Below are 27,933 nucleotides of genomic sequence, written 5' to 3'. Positions count from 1 at the left end.
GTGTAGTACACACAATTTGACAAATTCATGCGGGCGGTGCCAGTGATTTATCATCACACCCCCCGAAGACCTCATAGTAATATAGCAATCGATTACCTATTAAAACCAATGCAATATGTGCTCTTAATAACAAAACCAAGCAAGAACTTTTTGCAGAAATGAATCAACGAACTGAAATTATCTTGACTCGTTTTATTATTACATTGTATCTTCTCATGCCAGGTCACATAACGCCACTGACGTGACGACGATATGCCTTGTAGGAAATTTGATGATTGATCATGCTAAACCAAGCATGGGGCGATGACTAGTAATGTAGTGAGACCTAACTTATTACCACCCCATGTGTGATTAAGTAAGATACAGGCATCAAATTTCCTGTTGGCTGGCCTGATCAAATCATTCTAAATTCAACATTAGTAAATAGAATAATATCGATAAAAAGAATAAGAATAACAATAATAAGAACAATTTTTAAAACGGTAAGAATTAATATTAGCAATATTATTGAGAATGTATGGATCAATAGTAATTAGAAATTATGAAAGATGAGAAACGTTATGAATCAGCAAGGTCCGAATTGTCAAATTAATAAAATTCATCAGGATATGAAGCCCAATCACCAAAGTGCAATGCATCTTCATTATATCCCAGGCAAGCAAATTGTCTCAGCTAAGAATTGCCAATGTTTATGGGTTGCTAATGAAGATCATGAAATATCAAACAAAACATTTCAATGACCTTTCATCAAAAGGGTAAAATATTCTGTAAATTTGAAGATAAGCGAAACTTGCCAGCTAGCGAAATAATTCCATGTACACACAATGCTCATTATGTATTTAGTGTTTAAACATATCCATGATCAAAAACATTGGAGGTTGTGATTTAGAAATTGGATAAAATTGAATGATGATGACAACAAAACAAATCAGGTACCGAATAAAATCCAAGAATTATATTGTTTTTGAAATAAACCATCTTATATTCTAAGAGCATGAAGAACAGAATGGGCGTAAAAATCTTGATGTGAAAGACCAGGATAAATAATAAAAGGTCTGAGCAAAAATTAACATCAAGGTAGTAACAACGCATATTACTTAAAACATCAAATAATTACCAAATGGTGGTAAGAGTATAGTAGGCCACCACATTTTCATAAAATGAGACAAAAAGAAACACAATTAAACATGAACTCGCACAATACTTAATTAAGATGAAAGGCCGCAAGATATCAAAAAGTTTAAGGGCAAAAATTATCCCATCCCATATCACACTAAAAATTTATGATAAAAACACTTCTCACAATCAGAAAATATGAAATTTTTACATTCCATTTGGAAATTGGGGATCTAAATACATGTTACTTGATATCATCACACGCATTCCAGGTTCAACCAATGAAATACAAGTAGGAGTGAATTATGTTGACCAAGGACTGGGTACCGTATTCCAACAAATCTTCAACTTCATAAAATCTTAGTTTCAGCAAAAAAAATAAAACTAGACAAGGGTGTGCTTCGCATGTGATCATATTATCAGCAGAAAATGTTTCCGTTTATAAATAAAGCAGCAGAGATACAGCTGGGCACAAAAAAGTACAAAGAGCGCAAAAATCATCTCGCGTAGTAACATATATAACCTAATAATTTATGAAATGAGCCTCTGTCAAACTGTTGCTAAGATATCCGATTGCTTCAACCAGACCAATTGGGCAAGAAAAATAAATTGAAAGATAATGCTGCATTGTTGAAGTACCTCTGACTCTTCATTATATATTATTGAAGTCGATCCAATTCTCAGTTTTTACTTTTTATACAAGACAAATCATTCGTACATAAAGCTTACTTGAGAAAATTAACTTTGAATACATAATTTTTAAGTAAAAATATATTTTTAATGTGTTTAAAAGGATTTCAGCTAACATTTACAGTATCTACCAGCTTGCTAAAGCATTCGCAAAATCAGGACATCCAGATCCTCAGAGCATAAATAATGATTTTCTTTTTAAAGTATAATCGCCAGATTGCCTGACATGCAGTGCCATCCAAATTGTACAGAGATGAACATTTTCTATTATTCATGAATCTAGAAAAGTAACAATAATTGTTTCTAAGTATCAGTTACAAGTATTATCATAGATTATGATCAAACAATAATGCCGAAGTTTGGAGAGTCAAACCATGCCATGTCATCATATTTTTTTTGCTTTAGAACTTTCATATTTAATCAAATGAGATTTGTTTATTTAGTTTTGTACAGGGAAATGATCATGTTGCGCAATAGATCAGAACATTCCAAGGCCCTGAATGGGATAGATTTCTGTGGGACAACTATAAATTCTACTAATTCCCAAAAGAGATATCACAAATAATCAGTACCTAAAGTTAAAAGCACAAAAGCCAAATAAAAATTCGTTCTTAAAAAACCATGGTATAGTTGGATTAATTTTTATACAAATGGCATTCAACATCCTTCTAATATATGGATAAGAAGAGCAAAAACGTTCCATACTTGTCTTGATAGTAATTTTAGGAAGGGATGTTCTCATCGGGCATGAAGATGATATTACATTTCGGCGGTCAAATGGAACGTTGCTGCACTTTCTTCATACCAAGAAATGCCACAATGATCACTTTGATTGTCTAGTCTAGTATGTGATATCTGTGCATGTTACTGCATAATGGTTAAAATATTTGATATAGCCTAGCCCATAACTTTAAAAATGCAGCAATGCTTGATAAAATAAATCTTAAGTGGAATAAAAAAGCAGTTTAATTAAAATTGTAGTTCTTGGATTTTAAAATGGTAGATGAGTTATCACAAATAATAACATTCTCGTAAAACCAATGCAACATGGATTCACAACATTTACAGCATGCCAGTTAACTGCGATCATGCACAGTTGAATAGGTAATGTCAATAAAATTCTTGTATCATAAAACATGGCGGCATTATGGCAGAATCCATCATAAATAAGAGTATTATGCTATCTTAACAGAATCTCAGGAATGGTTGCATTCACGTGATCTGTGTCACAATGACACGGAAAAAAACATGATAGTGAGAAGAACATCATCCTGTTTTATCCGCACCATCGCCGCCTGTCGCGTCAGTCATCAATCGTGGTCTCAGTCCAGAAAGACAAACCAATAGCCGCTATGGCTTAGTCCAGGCTTATACTAAATTGTACTCTCTTAGATTGGACTGGAGAATTGTGTCCCTAACTGCTGCGAACACAAATTTAATATTTTCTGTATCTGTTGCACATGTGAAGTGACTGTAAACAATCTTGTCCTGGTCTGGATTGAGTTCCACAAACCTTGTCAAGATGAACTCCCGTGCGGCAATGGCATCTTGCCTTGGGCCTGCAATACAGAGAAATATTTTCATTATTCAACAGTCTTATAAATATTTTACAGGATCGAAACACCATGGAAATATTGGGGAAGCTGTAATGACAGACAAAAAATAAAAAGACCTAGAATGTGTAATGATGAAGAAATACCGAAAAACGACACGAGTTTTACGATGCAAGAGAAAATATTCGAAACCAAAGCGAGCGTATACATGAATTTTGCTAAATAAACAGAAAGACCCACAAATATTTTATTAGATATTTGTTCAATATGCTAGTACCAACAATATTGTCTGCAGAATAAAATAAATGCCAATTTCCATTCCAATATTGGCAATTCCCATTTTGAATGTTAAACTATATACTAGTCATTTCTGCACATTGTAGCATCACATTGCCATTGCAACAAACAATGCTCTTCAAAGTTACGAAGATTGAGATAAAAATGGCTGAGCGAGAAGATCCTAACCAGTTTGGGATAATTCTTCATAAATTCATACCATATAAATCTATAACATAATATTATTGAAAAGAAGGCGACTTCATGGCAATATTTTCAGTTAAAAACGATAACCGATTTCAAATATATTCTTAATTTACAAATATGGAAGCTAAAAGAAATTGGATAAAATAAGTTTGCTTGAAATATATATATATATATAAGGACTCAGTCCTGATTTTCAACAAGTATCTTTTTTAAGTGTTAAGAGTTTTTAATGCGCTTGCGCCATTTTTCAGTGCAGTGAGACATGAATCGAAATATTTTATGTTATCCATTGTTTTGGGCAGAATTTCCTAATTTTCAGATAAAGGATACTTATTTTCATGGTTGCGCAACTGTATCATTAGCCGGCAAGTTATAAATTCTTGACCAGAAATTACATGATATGTATTTCGACATCACTTCCGATAAGAAAAAATATTTCCTATAGTCTTATAATAAGCTACGTTGTTGTGCAAGGTTTCCTGAAATCAATATTGATTGATGACACCGCATGTAAAGTAATAAAAGGTCATACCACTAGACTTGTGTTTCTGGAAGTATCTGGTACAATAGTGGCGAGATAAGTTTTAAAAGATTGTTGTTGAGGGATAATTTTAACAATTAAAAATGGACAAAATATTGAAGAATGTCCGTGTAACATATAACACATTTTATATATTTTTAAGGTCTATAAACAACTATGAAATGAAAAAAACAATGATGAATAGATATTAATCAACTACGATAAAAAAAAATGTATTGTATTGTTTATTCAAATTATTTGCTTTAAATGGATGTTCAAAAAATTTCAAGTATATTGATATCTAAGACCACACAGTGGTTTTAAAACAGCCAATGAAGTAATTTAAATTTCGTTACTGAATTTTCACAGGTCATACCATGCCTTCATATGAAAGTGAAACTGGGAATTCCATTAATTATAAATGGTTGGTTTTGGTTATGATAGTATAAATTGGTATAACAAAATCAGTTAGTTGCGAAGAGCAAAAAGTTTCTAACAGAAGTTTACTAAAGTTTATGTGCACTACAAGAAGCAACATACCGATTCTATGGTGACATAGCCCCATCAATTACAATGCCACAAACTAATATTTGGCGGATTTAATGATAAAATGAATAATATAACAGAAATGTGAAAAGATCAATGTTATACTTATTTATGAAATAATACCATTATTCAAAAATTGAATTCAGGACTGGTCTTGAGTTAAAGTAAAATATGTTTGTAAAGTATACAGCAATGTGGGGTACAGAAATACTGGTGTAACTATTATGTTTGGTCAATCGCTGCGTGGGAGGGAAAGTTAAAACATAGTCATTCAAGTGTTAAGTATTTCAAGTATTTGCTGTTCAATATGATACAACAAACAAAAAAATGGGATTGTCGGTGTAACTATTTGCCGTATCCATTCAGGTGTGTCGTCATGGTCCAAAAAACCCAAGATATGGAAACAAGATGCTATCGAATCTTAACATTTCAGTTCAATATTTGTATTACCCCATCACAGCAAAGGAACAAAACCTGAACTGTCGGTATGAATAGCAACATCATGACACTTTTGAGTAAATATATTGATTACGAATACTTTTAATCAATAAAACAGTGGGGATGGCCAATAGATTAATTCAAACAAAATTCACTCCCAGAGTATTTTTGAAATTAGAATTTTTGAAATTGCTATTGTAACAAAATAAAATAGAAAATTCAAAATAAGCCAAAATAAAATTGAAAAAGACTTATGCTTACTCATAATGGTCTATTTGCATGATTAGCAATTATGAATAATTTCTCAACAAGCAACTCTAATAATGTATCTAGCAACCCCCACAAAGGGACAACTTTTCGAGAAGGACGTGAAGCTTATTTAAAATAAAAAATATTTGTTAGATTTGATCTTGCCTACTCAGTTTAGATATTTACATTTCAAAACCTTCCATTATTTATGTTCCATCCACGTATTTTTGAATAAAACATACTTTCGCCTTACTATTTGTTATATGTAGCTTATTGTTAGCTAGTTATTTTTGAGGTGGGGTGCGAGACTTGACAAATTCTAAAAAGCGGGCGCGGCTTAAAAAAGTTTGAAAACCACTGGTCTAAACAATACCAAATTCTATGTTCATATTATTGAAATACAGATAGGAATACTTACCATCATGTGAAATAAGCATGCTTGATAAATTGGGGGTTTCAAAACACATTTTGAAATTTTTGGAAAACTAAAATAGTTGATAATAATGCATGTGATTACATTTTGCTGAAGTCGTGGATTGTTTTAGTCAGTGTGACATGTTATTTAGACCGTAAACATCTTTACGTTGGTGTATGTATATTCTCCCTAAATCACAAATTTCTTACAAATTTGTGCCTCAACAACGATGATAATTACTTTATTTTTATACTCGAACAGAATTGTGAATTTGATGAGAGTTATTATACATTCATCGGCAACGAGATGCTACTAAAGACGAATAAGGAGTGAATGAATCCGCACATGAATTTTTTGATTGAAAAGCGGAAAAATAAAATACTAAAAATAAAACCATAAACAATATAAGCCAGATTAAAAACGCTTCTTTAGGCATTGTAAATCGCACACATTATGTCTGCTCAGTGTTGGTAACCACACTATCACTAAAATCGAAACATCAATTGCATGCGGGATTTAACTTTTTATCCATTACTTTAAATTGCCGTCGAAAATTTCATGTTAATAATATTACATAAAGTTGGAAACGCGACTTTCTCCCGAGAGTAATGATATATCAGATATTTAATTGAAGTTTATTCAAATCAATTTTTATTGAACCAAAATAAATTTTACTTTGTGAGATTTTTTTAGCAGATTTCTTCAACGGTTATACCTTTAAAATAATCTGAGTTGCAGCATTGCAATAGAGCAGAGTCAGTACAGCTCAGATTTGTCGAATTTGCAAAATTGCATAAATACAAGCTATAATCAACAGATTACCACACATATTTGTGTCCACGGATTGCCGTGGTATTTTAGAGCAGTAATGCTTTTAGTTTGTCGACGCAACCACAGATTAAATTGAGGACAATTAAATTAATAAAGCAAGACATTTTGAATATGCCCGTATCTGTAATGGGTTGATTACTTTGCACAACAGAAAAATCTTTAGTATCCGTTGAAAAAATCGTTCAGTGGTGATTTTGAGGCGATGAATTTGTATTTTTGATTTACGAATATACTTTATATGTATTTAATTGTACTAGATTGAATTGTAGTCAACAGGATTTTATATCAAATCTTGAGATTTTTCTAACAGCAAATTATCAAAACTAAATACAATAAGGAAGTTTATCGCAAATTCTTATGCAACAGATTGATTGATATTTTAGAAGGGTCATGTTTTTATTTTGACGCAAGAAGATGCAACCTTGAGTTACGTTATACACAATTAAATTAATATAGAAGGAAATTTTAGATTCTCAGCTGTCATGAATTGAATATTTTACACGACAGAGAAGTCGGTATACGCTGAAAAAGTCGGCTCTTCTAACGAGCACGTAACTGCGGCAACTGTTTCATAATATGAAAATGGGAATTTCCAATTTTGAACCCCCCCTTTTGAAAATCCTAGCTGCACGCCTGTATAGCATGTACTTATTTATCAAAATAAGAATATCTTACTCAGAAATAGTATAACAATACAAATAAACTTATTTGACTTGAACGTAATGCTGCACAGCATAAACCAGTGAGCATATTTGAACATCATTATTAATATAATATACTTCAATATACCACCATTCAGAACATCTGTAATTCTGACTCGTTATGTCTACGGAAATAAACTAACTTGCTAAGTTGGCATCATTTGACCCAGCCTAAAATTTGTGTAAATAAAAAGAGCAGGATTGGCGAAAGGAAATAGCACCAAATCACTATTTATTGCGACACATTGAGTGTATAATCATAGATAAAAATGGATAAAACAATGTGCAGTAGCAACTACAATTTAATAGTGCATTCATGGATGAATAACTATGGATAATGAAAGAATGACACACATCATAAACACATCTATGTCAATTGCCAAGGAAACAAGAAACACCCTCTATAATTATGTCAACAAGCCCATCAATCAATCAATCAAGTGACATCAGAGAGGGCCAACACAAGTTGACTCTGACATTTCAAAAAGAAAACTTGTGCTAGTACTCTACAAGGTAGATCTAAATTTTTGAGTCTTCATAGTTCATAACCTACCTTCAAAATCTGGAAAATAATCTGCCAGATCAGAAACCATGATTTTTTCTTCTAATAAATCTTTTTTGTTCAAAAACAAAATAACTGACGATTGTTGGAACCATGGATACATGATGATAGTCTTGAATAAAGCTTTACTCTCTTCCATTCGGTTCTAGAAAAAAAATATGTTAGAAAATGCTAAATCAGTTATTATTATCTAAATCAGTGGTTCTCAAATGGTGAGGCGCGGCCCACAAGGGCGCGTAGACAATTTTTTGACTGGACTTGAAGTTATTTAATAAAAATTTTTGTTAGATTTGATCCTGCCTGCCTTATTTGTTTTTAAAAATTTTCATTTATTTCATTATTCACGTTCCATCCATGTATTTAATAAAACAAACTTTTGCCTTACTATCTGTTATTTGTAGCTTATTGTTAACTTGTTATTTTTGAGACAGGGTGCGAAACTTAACAAATTCTGAAAAGGAGGAGCGGCTTAAAAAGTTTGAGAACCACCGAGCCCAATCAATATCATACATTCAGACATGTTTTCACTAGTTTGCAAATTATTCAAAAAAGGGCATTATTCCGAATATAAAATTGTCCACTTATAATATACATCCATAATTTTATAGTAATTGTATACATTTAATGGAGTCTTGCAATTATATTAGAATTAAGAAAAGTCGATGAAGAAAGTGGTCTATTTGCTAAAGTAAAACATAAAATACAGATATTTCAGACGAGTCAGCAATTACAATTTCAAATACCAGGCTGATCTGGATGAAAGGCTTAGAAATTGAAAAAGTATATTTATATAGTTTTCACAAGTCACGTAACAGAAATATCATCTAAACTCATATGATAGTGCATTACTGCAATGCTTACATGACTGCTAAAGGGTCATATCAATTCAATTGATACCGAATGCAAGCAATGAGGAAATATCATGTCGGTACATTGCATCAAGACGCCATGTTTATTTTTAGCATTTTGGAACAACGCCCAACTTTAAAATGATACATGATGAATAAAACCATTGTTTTGAAAGAATCATTTAGCATATATTAATTGAAAGTTTTGTTATAGGGACACATATTTAGAAGTGAAATTGATCAGATAAAATACATATGATACAATACATTTAATATATTTAGGTTAATTAGAACTAATGATTAATTAATTGCCAATGATTAGAGGATATTAAACTCGGTTACTTAGCAAAAAATAAAATTTATGGTATATATCATTGAAGAGAGATAAATGGGATGTAGTCATTTACAATATGTGCTAGAAAAAACTACTGCTTTGAAATTTATAAATTGATAGTCATTACTCTCTAGAATTCCAATGAATAAACTAGTCAAGATAAATATTATTTTGGCCTGTTTCCATTTATAAGTAATGGAATTACATGAAGACGTTAGAGTATAAATTTTCCGGCATTCTCACAAATGTATTAAAACTTTCTATCTGTTCCAGAATACCCGAGATTTAATGACACACAAGTCATTGGCTTTATGGAATAGTATCGTCCGAATTAGTTTAGCTACGCCTTAACAATTTGCCTGAAGCACAAAATGCACCGGAGAACATGAAATCAGTTTATACATAAAACAAAACTAAAATTACAATTCTCCCGAAGTTAATTATTATATGCAAATGAAATTCCTAACATTAAAGTTCAAATATAATACGTCACTGTGAATTTAACAGAAAATCATTTGTTCTACTTTAACCAATCCCGGGGGTTTGTAATGACATTAAAAATGATATTCAAGGTGTATTAACCAAGACAGTACAACCAAAGTTTACCAGAATTGATATACCTTTATAAAAAGTTTGTCAAGTATATTGTTTGAAGTATGATGAATTTAATACCAAAATAGTAGACTTGATGAATTCAATTCTTGAATTTGGGACATGCTTAAAATAAAATGTAATCAAAATTGTTTTGTGTATGAAAGATTTTTTTGGAATTCACTCCAAAATGATCATTTTTGATCATCACATTGCCATTTATCAGAAAGATATTGATCTATATTTATTATAATATAGTTCCATTTAATCTAATCTAAATAAAAACTAATTCATTATTACCTAAAAAAAACATAGTTTTTACGAAAACAATATGCCCTTGATAAATTTTGAATGATCGAAAACCTACCTCATTATCTGATTCAACCAACACCTGGTCAAATTCACTTAGTGCTACTAAAAACATAATGGACGTAACATTTTCAAAGCAGTGAATCCACTTCCTTCGTTCTGATCTTTGACCTCCAACGTCCACCATTCTGTAACAAAACAATATTCCATTAGCTTATATTATATAATTCCTTCTGAAACTCCAACACGGATTCCAATAAAAAATCTCAAAACATCATGGGGTTTCGTACTTTTTCGTACTAGTTAACACTAAAAATACTGAATACCATGCATCAACAATTGCTTGATGTGTTGTTAGAACTGATCACAGTTGTATTTTATAAATTAAATATACACTCCCATAAAACACCTCATCGCAAATATATCATATTATATTAATGCTAAACTATTTATTATAGTAACAGCCGATGTGACACGAGGCATGACAGATCGGAACTGAGAATATTATTCGAACAAACACAGAATAAACTACCTTGAGCAGAAATCTAAATAAATATTTCAAAATTAGATATCCAATTTTCATCTATTTTATTTCGTACATTACCGATATATGCAATGAACGAATACTAAATATACCAACAGTGAATAGTACTCATCTACAGATAGAGGGAAGGAAACTGTGCTGATCAACTCCTTTTCTTTGGAAATAACTGGAAGACTGAATAAACTGTATAGAAAACTGTAGAACCGTATTTTTCTATGAAAAAGGGGGGATTTCAAAATCAGGAATTCCCATGGAACGCCTTCTGAAACAGTCTTCTTGACTAATTAAGCTACTCGTTACTTAAAAAAGCAGACTTTTTGGTAATGATTTATCTGTTGCTGAAAATATTCAATGCGAGCATTCAAATGTCTTGCCATACTAATTGATGATTAAAACGCGCGGAAAATAAATAATAAATACCAGAATATAGAAATGATAAAAACTTGACGCCTATGTCTGTTTGGTGGGCTATGTGTAAATTTCCTACAGGCTCTTGTGCTCTTGACGATCGCAGTTGGTTTCACCGAGTGTGTGCGAGAGTCAGTACCATAAAGTGGGCAAGTCACGTATTACCAGATATTCAAATACTTAGACGCCATTTGGATATTGTTATATACAATTCGCTATTTAAACATTTTACTCTGCATTATTTTTCAAAAACCCCATGTTTCAATGCACATTTATTGCTACAAAAACGGGGTCCTGATGTTAGTATCAATTCACACAAGTATATACTTACCTAAAAATAATTGAATCCAAATCAAATGGATATTCTGAGATTCCTGTAGTCGGTACTCTTACCCTCAAAATATCTTGTTGTGTGGGAAGATAGTCTGGTTCTTTTATTCTTGAAAGTTCAGTAAGATAGCTAAAAATATACATAAGTATTCAGCAACGGAAAAAGAATAAAACACAAGGCTAATAATGCCTTATTATCAGCCATCTTTTTTACCAATATCTCAAAGCTGACTGCTCTTCAAAAAGCGGAAAGATTGCCCAGACTGAAAAACTAAATCCGATTACTCTGCCAATGAAATTTTGCTTTTTGCGTGGAAATCTAGAGCATGGTGATTACAAGCGACTGGCTGAGAGCTTAAATATTTCCCACCATGTATGAGATGTTACCCAAGATCCTCATGCACAGCTAATATGTTATGCAGCACAATGCAGCTAAGACGAGTAATTCAGTTCAATTGGGATGTTCATATGAGTTTTAATCCACTTTTTTTCAAAAGCAAACAAACAAGGGATTGAATATAATTAGTTCATTCAAATACTGGGCTAGTTTAATTTTATTGCTTTCAATCTTTGCCAAAGTTCATGCTACTCAGCCCACAGAACAAAATTGAAATAAAATATGGAAAAACATGGACTCACTAATTTGTTGAATCTGATAACTGATATTCTCTTCGTCTGTCGTAACAATCATGAATACCTTGATCCGCCCACAATGATTCTATCGCGGGGACAAATTCTCTAAATTGGTTTTGCTCTGTTATTCTTTCTACATCCAAATCCAGCAGATCATATGCATATTGCTAAAAAAAAGTAAAAAGCTTCAGCGTAACAATACTATCATCAACAATTGTAGTTTACATTCCAATAGAATAATATCATGTTCATGTAATTGAATATATACCGATTCGATTTATTGAGAGATAAATCGTACTTTTTCCAGCTTTTTGGCAAATAGTTTTGATGATAAAAGTTAAAAGTTTCGACTTTTTACTGGAACGATTTTCTGTTGCACAAAATATTCATATCAACGACCGAATTTGTGCACAAAAAATGTGTGGTAAACTGCCAGGTTGTTATTAATTTATGATTACTATTTTCGTATTTACAAAATAATAAAAGTATTAATACTCTAAAATCTACTGGAATTTGTGGACTTGAAATGTGTGGTGAAGTGCCGAATATAATTAATTTTTGATTCGTATTCACAAAATAATAAAAATATTACTACTGCAAAATACAATGGTGATCACGGGACTTAAAATGTGTGGTAAAGTGCCCGAATATAATTAATTTTGATTCGTATTTACAAAATAATAAAAGTATTATTTATTACTCCAAAATACAACGGTGATCTCCGTACTTGAAATGTGTGGTAAAGTGCGTGAATATAATCAATTTTTGATTCGTATTTATAAAATAATAAGTATTATTACTCCAAAATACAACGGCGATCAGCAGACTTGAAATGTGTGGTAAAGTGCCCAAATATAATCAATTTTTGATTCGTATTTACAAAATAATAAGTATCATTACTCCAAAATACAACGGCGATCTGCGGACTCTAAAAGTGTGGTAAAGTGCCTGAATATAAATAATTTTTGATTCGTATTTTCTGACTCACAAAAAAATTGTCCCAAGTCCGAAAAATAATTTATACCTCATCTCACTTTATTGGCAAATAATTTGGATAATGGTTGGTATTTGAAAGTATGGACTTTTACTAGGATGATTTTGTGTTGCGCAAAATATTCAAATCCATGACCGATACCACTATTTAAAATGCCTTGCTGCATTAATTTAAATCTGGTAATTAACATAACTCATGGTTGTGTCGACTTAGAAAAAAATATAGGCATTGCTATTATACAACATATATCGCAGTAATCTGTGAACATGAAATGCCTGGTAATATAGACAGGTTGTAGATGACAGTTATTCCATTGTTTATTGTATGAAAATTCCTTCATAATATACTATAGATAAAAGCTTCTTTCGATTTTATTTTCAAATGTATTCGAAATAGTGAACTATTCGGTATTGGCCATCCCTGGCGGGTTTGCAGATTAATCGTACAAGGAGTAGGGATGTCTATATGTAAGGGTCTTTGCAGCTCAGTGTTTATTTGTTTCAAATAATCAAAATAAATCTATGTTGCAGCTTTAATTCCATGGAATATATTATTTTAGACAATGTTTTTAATATCTCAATCATAACAGATTGCATTTAGACTTAATTTTATATATATATATATTCATGATATGATGCACAAAATATAAGTCACACATATCACAACAAGCTTGTGATAGCATAACATTTTGTATTTCTGATAACTGATGCGTCTTAGCTAAAAATGACATTGAATAATAAATAAAGTTTGCTTATATACCAGAATCATATATCAATAAAAGGATATGTATATGAGTGAAGAGTTGAGTAACCAGAATATTAGGGACTCTACACATGATGGTTTAAAACATACACAAGGTTGCCCAGTCAGCACAATACAATACAATGAACCAGTGTGATATCTACACCACAATGTGAGTCAACATTGATCAATGAGTTTTGCTTCCTGCTAATTTGCTTTTTTATTTGAGCATCCGACCTGCCCACATGACTCAACTACATAAGAACATTCATTAATAACTTCGAACAATTATAGCAAAGTTAGTTTTTTTGTTGTATTTCTCTCATACTTTAAAGACCATCAAGATTCGAAATTCCACCATATCAGGTCATAACACTGAACTATAATGTGCACCAAGATGGCGCACAACCTGAACCCTAACCTGGTACATATACTATCTTGGTGCACATACTACAGGAGCAGGAGCACCCAAAAATCATGTCGGGTCCGATGAATGAAAAACCTATTGATATATCAGTCTTAATTTGTTTCAAGGTTGATGAGATTGATACAGCCAGTTGTGCTCAAAATGCAAAGCTTCATATATTTCTAACAACCATTCTTAGCATACCAACTGTTATGAATGTACAATCTGCAATATTCTACGCAAAGCTTTTTTTAATGGTTCTAATGCTGATATTTCAACTTTTCATTAAATATCAACTTTTTTAGATTTATCGGACAGCACCATAAATTATGACATAGTATAGGTCAGAAGGTCATTTTTAGACGTAACAAAATAAGTTTGTTGAACGAAAAATTCACAAGTCCAAATTAAATCCATCAAATAAGTTCTTTATTTGCAACATAAGATGACATTTGATTGAAAACTAGCATGTGACTGATGGGGAACAACTTACCACCAAACAAATTTTTAGAATAAAGATTATCCCATTCTTTTAGCTCCTGATCATAATATGAGTGCTATATCCAAAAGAAATATCAGACATGGCCAGCATTCAAGTACACAAGACATATCTTGATGATAAAAGTTAGTGATATGTATTTAATTAATATAACTTAATTATATCACGTCTCTAGCTGATATGAAAAAGACTTTTGACACAAAATATTAATCTTTTGAAAAATAGTTGTTCAAATTTGTTTTGATCAAAAATATTGAATTTAGAAAACCAGACACATTGCATGATTTATATATATTTACTAAGTATTCAACAGGAAAAAAAATTGATAAATCTCAACCTGTCATAACTAAGATAGATTGTTATAAAGGATTGCAGTACATTCATGCAATACTGTGTCAGGCATATGGAAAGTATAAATCAATAAATTTAACTATTGATCAATATCTTAGCACAACAATATAACATTATCTTTTTAAATTATTTGCTGTCTCCCTAACAGCACTGAATTAAAGTCCTCAATGGGATCCATGTCAACGAATGATTGGGTACTCGTGGTGAAGTATGTGAACCAAGATGGCGGACACCGGAATGTAGTATGTGTACCAGGTCAGAGTTCGGCCATAATTTTATTTCAATTTTCCTAATTTTAGTTCTAATCTGGTTGGAGGACTAGCCATGTATTTCCCTTAGTATTTGTACCTGAAATTATGGCCTAACCCTAACCTGGTACACATACTTCGGGAGTACCAATAATTGTGTATAAGCAATCTCCTAAAATTCTTCTATCTATTCTTATCAATATTAGATTTTTTTGTTTTTTAGTTCAGACCTCACGATCTTATTCATATAAAATATTTTACTAGGAACATTACAGAAACCTAAAAAGCATGTTAAGTGAATCGTCCAACCACTTTGTATACCATGAGAAAGCTACTTACCATATTGTCTGGATTTGTGTACTCTATATGAAGAGTATCCATGGCTCGAACCATATTCTGCATAGATGTCAAAATGTTTTGAAACACCAGTTTAATAAAAGCTCTTCTGTCATCCTCATTGTATCCCTTACCATGAATAATTCTCATCTGCTTGATGAACGTGCTTTTCCCGCTTTCTCCCGTGCCTGTAGAAAACAGAAGTTTGATATATGGTATGAATACACGACTGCTAGTGTTGGTGACTTATGATGATGAATCTTGGATATTAACTCAGGGTATATCAAGCAATATACTTTGAGATTATTTCAGACATATTTTTGCAGCACATACCTGCATTTTTGTCAGTCAGAGCCCTGTTGATAGCGTAAAAGTACAATATAATATGTATTTGGCACGTTTTACAGAATATAAATATTTAACAGAGCTTTTAAAAATTGGAAAAAAAAATTAAATACATGCAAGCATTATTGCACATGCAGCAAAATCAAAATTTTCCATATTTCTGATAATCTTATGGACCCCAACACCTGTCTAGTTTAATCAAACATTTACCAAGTAGTAGGAGTTTCAGTTCTCGTCTAGAATCTTTTTTATGCTGTTTGAGCATTTTATCAATTTCAGCATTAATTCGCTCCTTTTGCCTTTGTTCTTCCGACTTACAACAAAACTCCATAATTTCCAACATTTGCATCAATTTGATTTGTCAAATACCAAGCCGTAGCAGTAACAAAAGAACATACGGTATAATAGTTCCGAGTCTGACTATGTCAGCCTTATCTCTGTTCAACTATAAAACCAACTCGCAATGGAGTATAAAATGAGAAGACCCGGTCTTTCCAGTCACTCAACGATAAGAACATATATAAACCTTTGTTTCAGCCCATAATGAAACAACATACTCGCAAACTGAGAAAATACAAACAGTATTGTTATGCAGTGCATAAATCCCAGTAGTATTTCAATGTTTTATTGATCCTTTACTAACTGCATTATAATAAGACTTAGCAGCTTTGTAGTGTACACACGCATGACAAAGATGTCAGTTGCATTGCAACATACATAGGAATTTATCCTCCAAAACATCATTGAATAGTCTCAATGACGAGATGACAGATTAATATTTATAATTAGCATGCACTACCGGCTCATACTTATGTGATATATATATGTATTCCACAAAATTGATTTCTATATTTCTTGAAGCATGCAAAATATAGCAACAAATCACAAAGTAGAAATACTAAAATGTACAAATTTATAATTTTTCTGCACAGAACTGTTAAATTACATTCTTAGATTCTTCACACAGTCCCTACATAACTTAAATTCTACTTGACAAAAACTATAATACAACAGTCACTAAAGCTAACATTCCAATTATATAAACTGAAGACTTAACATAAAGATATAGGTTGAACTAATAAAAAACAAACACCTTTATTGAAGCACATAATTGAAATATGCTTTTAAAACTTTCATTTAACTTTTTTCCAAAATGGAAAATTATACAAATCAATTTCCCTACTATGAAAACAATACCATAATGCTCACACTATTTTCAATATGATAGAATTTGGCTTTATGGGAAACACTATATTCGAACTTGCTGAAGCTTCCGGCACAGCAAGCAGTGAAAGAATTAACAGTGTAATGGTCATGAGTTCACTATACGACATTTGAATTTAATACAGTACATAGCCCCAGGCAATACAGAACAATTTTACACAGAGCACAACTTAAGATAGACATTTCAGTTTAGAGAGCTTATTACAGTTATGCATTATATTAATACAACTGTTTCCTCTTGAATTTATTTAATTACTCAATGGCATATTATATTAATACTTGAAGATGCTTACGTGTAGAACAAACCTATAACACAGGAAAACTAATTTTCTACAATTGCGCATAAGTGTCTAATAATACAACCTGAAGAGAAATGAACTAAAAACCATTTGACTCAACAATATTTTTAAATAGGAATTGTAAAACAGTATACCTATGGTACAAACATTGAGACTAGAGATGTCAAATTGCACATGACTGAAAAAAACAATTATGTTAAAACGATCGTATATGCTTTTTTAAGAATTCAGATTATCAAAGTTATTGCTGAATAAAACTCAAACTACCAAAGCATAGACATCCTTAGAAGAAGAAACCTATACAAATGAAAACATGCTGCTAATCTTTTTAAAAAGCATTAATTAATCTACACCTGACTCGTATAGTTTCAAACATCTTAAAAAATGAGGCATTTTCAGAGAGTCTATCCAAAAAGTGCTTATTGTAGAAAAAAGGAAAAACAGGATAAAAGAAAAACTCTAAAACATCTTATGACACATTCTCTCCGCTCTTCACGGCCAGCGACAATTGAGATTGGGCATCGGATTTCAGTTTATTTGTGACCTAACCAAAAATATGTGCGATTACACAATGTAGCATGTAACTAGACAATTGAACTGATAATAGCAAGAAATGGAAATTTTTATATTCCTTTAAAACAATGCTGAAAATTTTTTATGATTGCTTATACAACAATGTAAACTGTTTTGCTCCATTAGCATATAAGAATTTCTTTGATGTGATAAAAACTAACAATTACTACCCTTATACATCACAATTTATATTTGAAAATTTCTTACAGACCAATTTGAGTAATTTCAAATCTTAACCAAACCGAACTATGTAACACAAAACAGTTGATCTTTAAAAATTAAACAGGGCCATACAAGGATTATTATGATCAAGCTACATTATAATCAAAGCCTTCAGATAAATCAGCATTAAATGGGAATATTATAAAATCTTGATTAATATCAATTCATTAATGGAAACTGTTGGTATTCATTGTATTGTTCAAGCCAAATTTTTTAATCAAAACAATTGAACAAAATTGTAAAAAGTACTATTTTCGATACTAATGAGATTGGCATTCAGGAGTTACGCCTACTTAATTTCTTTTTTTGCCATGTAAATGTAATTTGAATCTTTAATTTGTGTCGCTTCAGTAATTAATTACACAATTAGTGATGTAATCTTGATAGAAGCCCGTAAAGCAATTGATCCTTTCTTTTACTGTTTCATTATAGACTATAAACACGAACACAGACTAGGTATGTGCAGCTGTTACTAGATTTCAAGTGTATTGATTAAACCTGTTGTGGCATTATTACTAGGTACAACAATTGGAGAAGACACATTTATTAAAAACAACTTGGATATGTTCAACTAAACATGTTTATCAAAATGAAAATCAAACTATGCTATGCTATATAGTGGGATGTAATATGCAGAAAACTAATAATTTGTCTATGACTAACAATGAACTTTTAATTGTGTCTGTAACATTACTCTATTTGATAAGTCAGCAATAAAAACGGATGCTCGAATGCTGACATGACTAGATCACAAGAACATTAAATAAAATAGATATATTCAAGCAATAAAACTGAAAATTTATGAAAAAGATAGTTACACCCAAAAATTCAACTTATTCATATAGGATGACTAAACTGAATCATTATAAATACTATGTGCGAATCAAATCGAGCTAGAAAATTTCCCGACGACGATATAGAGATTTCATTTTGGACTGTTTGTGATTCATGGAGAATAATTAATAGGCGAAATAGCATCAGAAGAGTGGGAAAAAAGAGAAAAAACACAATGAGTAATAACCAGCAGCCTTGAATAAAGCATATATGCGATTCATAAAATGTTGTTAGGTCAAGATTTCAAATTAGCATAGACTGCATGTTATGGTCACAAATGTGATTCCTAAATGCAGAATTGTGGATAGCATAATATACTTCCTATTGAAATATACAGTTTATTAGATAACTATATTGTGGAAATCATCAATATATAGACGATTCACAACCTCACCAATATTAGGCCCTCGACACTTGTATGAACTGCTAAAAATGTAGCGATGCAATTGTCAGAAATTAAAAACAAAATGTTCATCAATTCATGCCATGAAATTTCAAAATAATAATTTTATTTAAGACTAAGATTCCCAACATCTTGCAATTATTCTCCTTTTTTGCCTAATTTTTGGTCAATAACATGAGATTTCCGCAAATGTAAGTTATCATGAAAAAACACAACCATATAAAAGCGAGATACATAGAAAATATGAGAGCTCAAATCATCAAGAATGCGACTATTAACGATAAAGATTTACAATTCTTTGCAAATAATATTACATAGTTTGATATCAATCTTTCGAAACCATCAAATTATGCACTTATGCAAAGTATTGGTATGATAAGACATTATTAAATAAACCATGATCGTTTTTCAGACTAGTTCATACATATTGTTCTCCATTTATGAACATTTTTATACATTGTTCAGTTATATGTGCACATGCACCTAAAATAGCCTGCGGTTGGTGCCAGACTTATCCAAAACAAGAGAATGTAAAATAGTAAAAAGCAAAATTTTGCTATATTCAACAACCTATAGGAAATAGTGGGGTTTACCAATGTTTTGACCTTGTTTCTCCTTCTTTCATATTATATTCAACTACTCATCAGTAGGTCATGGCCTTTTCGTATTTCGCTTTTCCAAAAATAAGAAATAAATCGTGTTGCAATATTAAATATGGGAATAGATTTAGTGCGCTTCTTTTAGAAATCAAAATATTTGTGCTTTCAGTCTAATGAATTCACTTAAAATCAGATGCATTGATACCACCACCTGCCTGGGTATACTCTCAAGAGATACGCAGACAAATGAACACAGAACAAGCATTTGAAACAAACTAGAAGACAAGAGATAATCTCACATGACATGACCATAAAAACTTGAAAAAATACCAAAATAAGTTACTTCACTACTAGTATGCAAGTACAGTAGCAACATGGTACTAAAAGCTGACATTAGATTTAAAAATTCACAGATATAACCTAGCAACCTTCAGGACATAACAACAACATCTATGCCATTAGTAGGAAACATTTAAACATGCCTGATTAAAATATATTGTTATCCAACATAAACATGGCAGGGGGTTACTTTCGTATTTCTTAGCCTTTGTTGATCATGTTAGATTATATATGATATATAATTTAATTTTTGTATTATGAACAACGGCATAGCACAAAAAATGACAGAAAGACATAAGAGCAAACACACAGGATGGATTCTCAGTAAAAAATTACTTCAATAAGGGCAGAAAGAGCCAAAGTTATAGTAAAATTGACTGGAGCCGCCACCTTGGCACTCTGACATTATTCAGTTTTGTAATGTTAATATTTAGCGTGGTTTACCAGTTTTGCGATCACAGCGAAGTCTGCCGTCATTGAAAACTTCCAAATAAAAAATACTGAGAATGGGTGTTGTAAGTTTGAACACCCAATCCAACACCCGCAAACTACCTTGCAACTAAATCTCGACAAAATTCGCTCAAAGCAACAAAATTGCAAGCCAAGTGCAAGAATTAAAATGACAAGGAATCCAAATCATCAACTGCAGAACTTTCCTTCAAAAAAGTCGTCGAAAATAAAAGAGAAGGGATAATTAGTTGAGAAACTTGGCACAAACAGTAGGGCATAGTTCTGTGATTCCAAGATGTCCCGACATAATAATATACCATATTATGGTTCAATAAAAAACACTCTATTTGTCTCAACAATAATTCAAATCAATCGGGATGTGCGTCACATGATCGAAATTGCGTTTTTTGCTTAAAACTCTCGGGTCTTGTGTTGTTTCGTACCACAATAACTTCTAGTGGGCGTGGCGCAACAATTTTTTTTATATGTCATTTCTAACTCCCACCTGACTACGTCATTCAAAAATTACATCACTACGATGTCACAGTGACATAATGAAGCCTGCCAAAATATATGGATGATCACCCAAAACGCGCAGATGATTAACTGAAGTCGAGCAAGCTCTATCTCTGATTTTCTCATATTCAATTCGTTATCGGCACACATGCAATTTCGAGCGATCGTAGCTATATTTTGGCAAGCTACATGACATGATTACAGGATTAAGAACATATGCAAAAATGGGTTAGGTCAAGCTCACTTGAGTACTTGTGGTACTAAACCACAGTTAACCCAAACCCTCGAATGCCACAGTAAAATTCTTTTTCTTGGGTAAATCGGATTATTTTGCCGAGGAATCCAAAGGTGATTGTTTTAGATTTCGCTTTCTTTTAGTTTTTGCATATTGACGGTTTGTGTCGACATGGAGGCCCAGATTGTTTCTTAAAGGATGGGTTTGCACAGACTGTTATATTTGTCTTTTAAATGAGGGGGGGTATTTTTGGACTCTGAGAAGAGAACTGTACCATTCTGTCAATTCTCATTTTAATAGACTCGACCGACATAACATGCTGATATGTGAGTAGCATAGACTGATACAGCGATGCAGAATTTTTAGTGCCAATTGCATAAGTCATAAGCAATGTTCCCTCTAATTTTTTGTAGTATCTGTGCGCAGAAATTTTGGTGTGTGCGAACTTTTTTGGAAATGACTAATATTTGTGCAAAAACCAATGAAGAAATTTTGGCGTTCTAACCGGGTAATGGGTGGGCCAACAACAAACTTTCTCAACCTTCCAACCGAGCACATTTTTACATTACATCGAAATACGTCTGTGCGCAGTAAATCTATGCGTGTGCGCAGCCTCTGAAAGCTGTGTGCGCGCGCACACGCGCACACCTTAGAGGGAACACTGGTCAAGAATATGAAAGTAAGAAAATTGAGGGGTTGTAGGTTTAGCATTGCTTGTTTTAAATTTCAGAATTTGTATCGCCCAGAACTTGAGAATATAATTCAGTAATTTGATGGCGGACCGAATTAACCACGCAACTTGTGTTCAAAATAAGGACAAATCAAACTGCTTAATGCAATACCAGAATTCTGCAAAACATTCTGACATTACAGAATTAACTGTGGAACCTAAGAAAATCTGAAACTTTCAAATCCGACCACGATCCTGTGAATTGATGATACATCCAGTATATCACTAAGTCACTGATTACAGCATATTTAAGGTATGGTACCGTACAGAGACTGTTACCTGTCAGACTGTGGCATGTCGGTACCGGTATCTGTCTGACCTCACCGATCAGCCAATGCTCATAGAGCAATTGCAATGTTCTGCTATTACCGTATCTGACCGCTGGAAAGTCTGTAACACAGCGCTAACAAGAAGACAAAAAACGACTCGACAATTTTTGCAAATAAAGTATAACTATAAGTTAGCACTGCACTCCAGAAATAGGACACAATCTGCGGCTGGGACTATAGGAGTCTTCCAATATCTTAAACTGAAGGGTGTCAAATGAAATATTTATTTGGTTCACGTTCGGCAAGAACGATTGAAAAAAATTGTAACTTGGGAATAAACTCGTGCAAAAAAATACTAGAGATAAATATCACATCTGCACTTTTAATGAACACAAACTTCGCCCATTCGTGAAAATTTATGCCATACCCTTAAAATTCAATTTGCTTTGCCGGGTGTGGTTAGTTGCATTATGGGACCAACCTCGAGCCCGTAGCGTAAAAATAAACTTGAGAAATCTACAGCGCCCTCGAAGGATAAATATCCAAAATTCATAACCGCGGAGCCAGAAGTGTACATGAATTAGGTCAACTGCGCTTTATACAGCATGGAGCGTAACCCAGTGATCTATGTATTGTTTCAAATATGGTCACATTATTCGTCAGTGCATTATAAGGAAATAGGCATAAGTACAAGAGTGTAGATTTCGCAATTCGTAGAAATTAGCTCACATCTTGACCATGACCTAGAATAGTGGTCCCCAACCGTGTTCTTGTTGTTTCCTTTTTTTGCCGTCTTAATCGCTTTACCGAAGACGGTTGCAATAGTTGCAATTAATGCGCAATTTTTCTTCCGCCGTCATATTGCGACATCTTTCGCGACACCTTGGCGCCGAGTACTCACACTTTTTGCTTTTACGGCTCCAATTCACCGCGAATGCCCTTCTTCAAAACCCGCAAGATTCAGAAGCCTAAAAATCGGCACGCGTATTTTTTCTGTTCTGCGTGCTTTTTCTGATTAATATGACCATCCATATATAACGTTATGCATATTTCTTTGTTTAAACCAGAAAACAGTGAACAGTATAATATTCCAGTAAGATATGAACTTGTTGCGACCCTGCAGGTGGTCACGAGACGCGCAAAAAAGCATGGGCCACAGAGATATTTTCCAGTATTTTGAGCAGACACGGTACGATTCTTAACCTGGTGCCAAGTTACCAACAACTTTGTCATTGTAATGTAAATTCATTTCGTTTGAGGCGTCGATCAACTGCAGGGAGATTAATATGATGAACCCGATGAAAAATAAAAAGCTTGATTAAAATTGTGATTCTACTTTAGAGTCCAGATTTAAAAAAGAACCACTGTCATAATTTTGGATATCTCTTGATAACGTATACCATCGCTAAGTAGTCGAGCAATCAAACTGTTGTCCGTATTTTCAACCAGTTACTGCGTTATGCGAAAAAACATTTCCATCACTGGCTTTAATTATAACGAAGCAAAGAAAACGGCTGCACGCCGCTACAGAGCTAGTGTTGCAGAAACTTCCGTTGAGGTCTTGTTTGCAATCCTATATTGGAAACGAAACAGTTGCTTACTTGAGTTAATTTTGTTTGTACATGATTTGGCATGTACATGTTTTTTATGTGAGATGTTTTATGCGTGCCTTTCTTACGCATAATGGGTGCCCAGCACTGCATTTCATTGCGCAAATATATGGTATTATTTTACGTTTCACCCATTTCAATTTTTAGCCGGCGCATTAGGAAGGATTTACATATTTATCACGGGGAGAGGAAATCCGATAAGACGGCTTATCCATATGGCGAACCACGGCCTCTCGTCCGGTTACCTTTCCAAGTCGGGTATTTCCAAGTCTCGCACATAACCATCCCTGCATGGGATTCGAACCTGCGAACCCATGCAGAGTAATTAGAAGTGCGGTGGCGAGCGTATTCTTAACGCTTAGCCCGTTGAGCCACACCGCCGCGCCATTTCTACGTGTGAAATGTTTTTAAGAGTGCCTTTTTTGTGTAGAAGCATATTGAGTGCCCGACATTGCATTATATTACGCAAATATATGTTATTCTTCTTTGTTCCGTTCGTTTTAATTTTTCTCGGTCCTCGAGTACATTTAATTAATTTTACCGGTACGCCAGGGTAGAAAGGTTGGGAACCACTGACCTAGAAAACCATGATTGGTATTTCGCGATTTCCCTTCCCTTCGTATATTTATTTGTTATCTTTTTCAAGAGAGGTTTGCTGCTAAGAAAATGTAATACTTCATTAGAATAGCACGTCGTCTCTCCACTTTATTTCGTTAGAAAAATCGGCACAATTCTGCAACATAGTCATAATGATCAATATTTCTTGATAAAATCTAACGCACTTAAATATTATTAATGATCAATTTTCTTAAGCCTATTTTTCCCAAATTGCATAGGTTGATAATAAGCTAAAATTCGTCGAACTCGTTATATAGATCCACACTGATTTTCCTGTACACTTCACTATATATAGCATATATCAGGGCCGTTGGTAAACGACGCGAGTGTGTATAATATAATTTGGTAAACACAAAAATAGATTTAGGATTTTAGCATCTAAAAAGTTTTATTACTGCATCATTGACTTAGCATCAGATCTGCATTGTACACTGCAATTAAGTAATAAAACTGAAAACACAATCTTCTAGGCATTCAATACTAAATTAAACATTTGCATGCTGGTGCAAATAAATTCTGAGACACTCACCCAGTAGTAATAGTTTCTTTTCCTTCTTCGCCTCTAATTTCTTTATTTTTATCATTCTGTCAATTTCTCGGTTGACTCTTATTTTATGCCTTTCCTCTTCACTAAGACAACAATATTGCAAGAGTGCCATAATTTCGTATCGTATTTCAAAACTGAGCTCAATCCGTCACTGCTCTCTGAATAATGATGGTTTCACTCAACATACACTGGACAAACCCCAATGCCTTCGTTATATGGCTGTAGAGCAAGCCGCACATCAAATCGACATTGTTAGCGAGCACATATGATAGTTTGGTCAGAGCCTATTTTTAACTATAATCTACCATATATGTAAAAGGAACATAACCATGCATTAGCGGAAGTCACGTGATGTACTGTCAAAGTTTGCTCGAATAATTTTTAAAAAGCAGGAAGAACGACGTCGATGCTTTGTACTTTTCACAAGTTGTTTCAATCACTATGCCATATGTTCTACAGATAAATTTATAGATTCTGTTTTGATAAGCTAATAATAACTAAATGGAGAGTTAAAAGCAGAATTATTAGGTACGTTATGATACACGGGCTGAAAAAACTAGATACGATTTACTCCCAGCTTTAAAAAGACGTTAAGTTAACCGATTCAGTATTTTTATATACCCTGCATCAACCCTACACAGCCGTCGGCGAAACTACTATGTCAAATAACAAGTAAACGCATAATATTTCAAACGCATTTTTTCTTTTAAAAATCAACAATACCGCCAGCACTATTCTACTGCATGTTAATGTGCACGATCCAAATATGTTAATTTTACAGTTTATCAAAGATAAGACACTCACCCAAAAGTAGAAGTTTCTTTTCTCTTTTAACATCCAATTTTTTCAATTTTATCATTCGATCAATTTTTTTGTGAACTCGTATTTTTCGCCTCTCTTCTGAACTCATGCAGCAAAAGTCTATAACTTCAGCCATGACGTTGATATTCTTCGAAGATAGTTGTATATCTTGAGAATATATCCTAGCTATACTTGGGCTGTTAAACCGCCATATACAAATGTTTTTATTTACTCCGATTGACGTACTGGACTACCAATATCTTGTTGGTCTATACAAAACAATGGAGAATTGACAAATTTTTAAATTCAAAAATATGTTACCACTTTTTCATTTTTATATTCTATGAATTAGAACTGGCTCAAGATATTTTTGTGGGATTTGAAAACAAGTACCCTTATTGAAATTTATTCATAAAAATATTGTTATTGCTACAAAATATTAGATACTGAATATTTATTTGCTCGTAAAATTTGCTTATATCAATATAAAAATACAAGAACACGTCCCAACAAAACAATTTAGAATTTTAAAATCAAATCCAATACGCTATTGGCAAAAGTTGATGTCGAGTAACCCTTGTAAAATTCAAAATAAGTTGAATAGTTTTAACATATTACATAAAAATACAAAAATTAAGCACGGCAAAAAGAATCTAAAAGCATTTTCAGAAATAAAGTGAAACTGAACTTTACTACGTAAAACGTAATTTAAAATGGTTCATACTTATGGGCATGTCAAGCACATTTCTTCAATTGCGTTTTTTATATAAGTTTCGGCATTTCATTCCCAATTGACTACTTATCCAACGGCATTTTGATCGCTGCATTTAACTATTAGCCACTATTATTCTTCCCCGCGTTCTCCCAATTGTTTTTCGGTATTGTTCTATTTGATTTACCTATAGCAGTAGTTCCCAAACTTCCCGCAGTAATTTGGAAATTTTTGGGGGTAATTCAGACCATCGCCAACGCAACAATTTCTTTTGGAATTCTCGTCTTTTTCGTTTGTGAAAAAGTTAGATGTGCATATTTTGCAGGTAGTAATTGGGCATAGTTACGTCAAAATATCGTTTTTAGCACGGTAAGTTAACAATGCTTCGCTTTACGTCATGTTGTAGGTCGTAGGCTAAAATGCTAAGCTGGTGCGAGTTTAGCATATTTGGAAGGTGCAATAGGCGATAGTATTATCGTTAAATATCAAGTTGTTGACTTTGTGCGTGTACTTTATTGCATAAGCTTATATAGTTCATTTGTATGAAGGTGGTCCGCCAAAATTTTGATCAGGATATACCGATATACCGGTCCTTCACTTTGAAAAGGTTGCCGACCACTGCTCAAGACAGCAACTTCCGAAATGTTGGACGTTGCAAAGACTAAAAACATTTACTCCAATTTTTACGAATTCTAACCAATTTTATAACATAAGAAGCAACGCCCGAAACTAGTTTTTCGTGTATTTATGTTTGTTGTTTACTTTTTAGCTTTATTTGTTTACAAAAAAACAGCAGCTAATCAATTAATTGGTATTATTGGTATTCGCATTTCGGCACAGGTACCGTCACATAACTTCTAAAGGTTTTTGTATTTTTCACGACTTTGCTCATCGAAACTATTTACAGCATTACAAGTAAGCTTCGCCGTGA

General features: G+C 32.8%; 1 protein-coding gene across 2 annotated transcripts; it reads right to left on the bottom strand.

Annotated features, from left to right (window-relative positions):
• Positions 1-177: 177 nt before the first annotated feature.
• Positions 178-26,441, bottom strand: LOC120341424 (guanine nucleotide-binding protein subunit alpha-11-like). 2 transcript variants are annotated; one of them, XM_078120128.1, is made up of 7 exons: positions 26,294-26,441; positions 15,680-15,864; positions 12,108-12,268; positions 11,470-11,598; positions 10,245-10,374; positions 8,096-8,249; positions 178-3,365 (listed from the first exon to the last, which is right to left on the bottom strand). In XM_078120128.1, exons 1-7 carry the CDS (start codon positions 26,424-26,426, stop codon positions 3,175-3,177), a joined length of 1,083 nt encoding a protein of 360 aa, XP_077976254.1. In that variant the 5' UTR covers positions 26,427-26,441; the 3' UTR covers positions 178-3,174. The 2 variants fall into 2 exon arrangements, with proteins under 2 accessions (XP_077976254.1, XP_039265863.1); XM_039409929.2 differs by lacking the exon at positions 26,294-26,441 and adding an exon at positions 16,232-16,603.
• Between the last annotated feature and the right edge of the window lie 1,492 nt (positions 26,442-27,933).

Source organism: Styela clava, chromosome 14 (assembly GCF_964204865.1).
Source record: "Styela clava chromosome 14, kaStyClav1.hap1.2, whole genome shotgun sequence".
NCBI lineage: Eukaryota > Metazoa > Chordata > Ascidiacea > Stolidobranchia > Styelidae > Styela > Styela clava.
The sequence above is the reverse complement of the archived record's forward strand: the minus strand, read 5'-3'. Positions and strand labels throughout refer to the sequence as shown.

Bases quoted from the DNA above. Each gene is read 5' to 3' on its own strand.
- LOC120341424 (XM_039409929.2), bottom strand. From the start codon at position 16,370: ATGCAAATGTTGGAAATTATGGAGTTTTGTTGTAAGTCGGAAGAACAA. The intron at 11,599-12,107 runs GTGAGTCCATGT...GTATATTTTTAG, and splicing joins TTATCAGATTCAACAAATTA to CTATCTTACTGAACTTTCAA. The intron at 8,250-10,244 runs GTAGGTTTTCGA...TTTTTTTTCTAG, and splicing joins TGGTTGAATCAGATAATGAG to AACCGAATGGAAGAGAGTAA.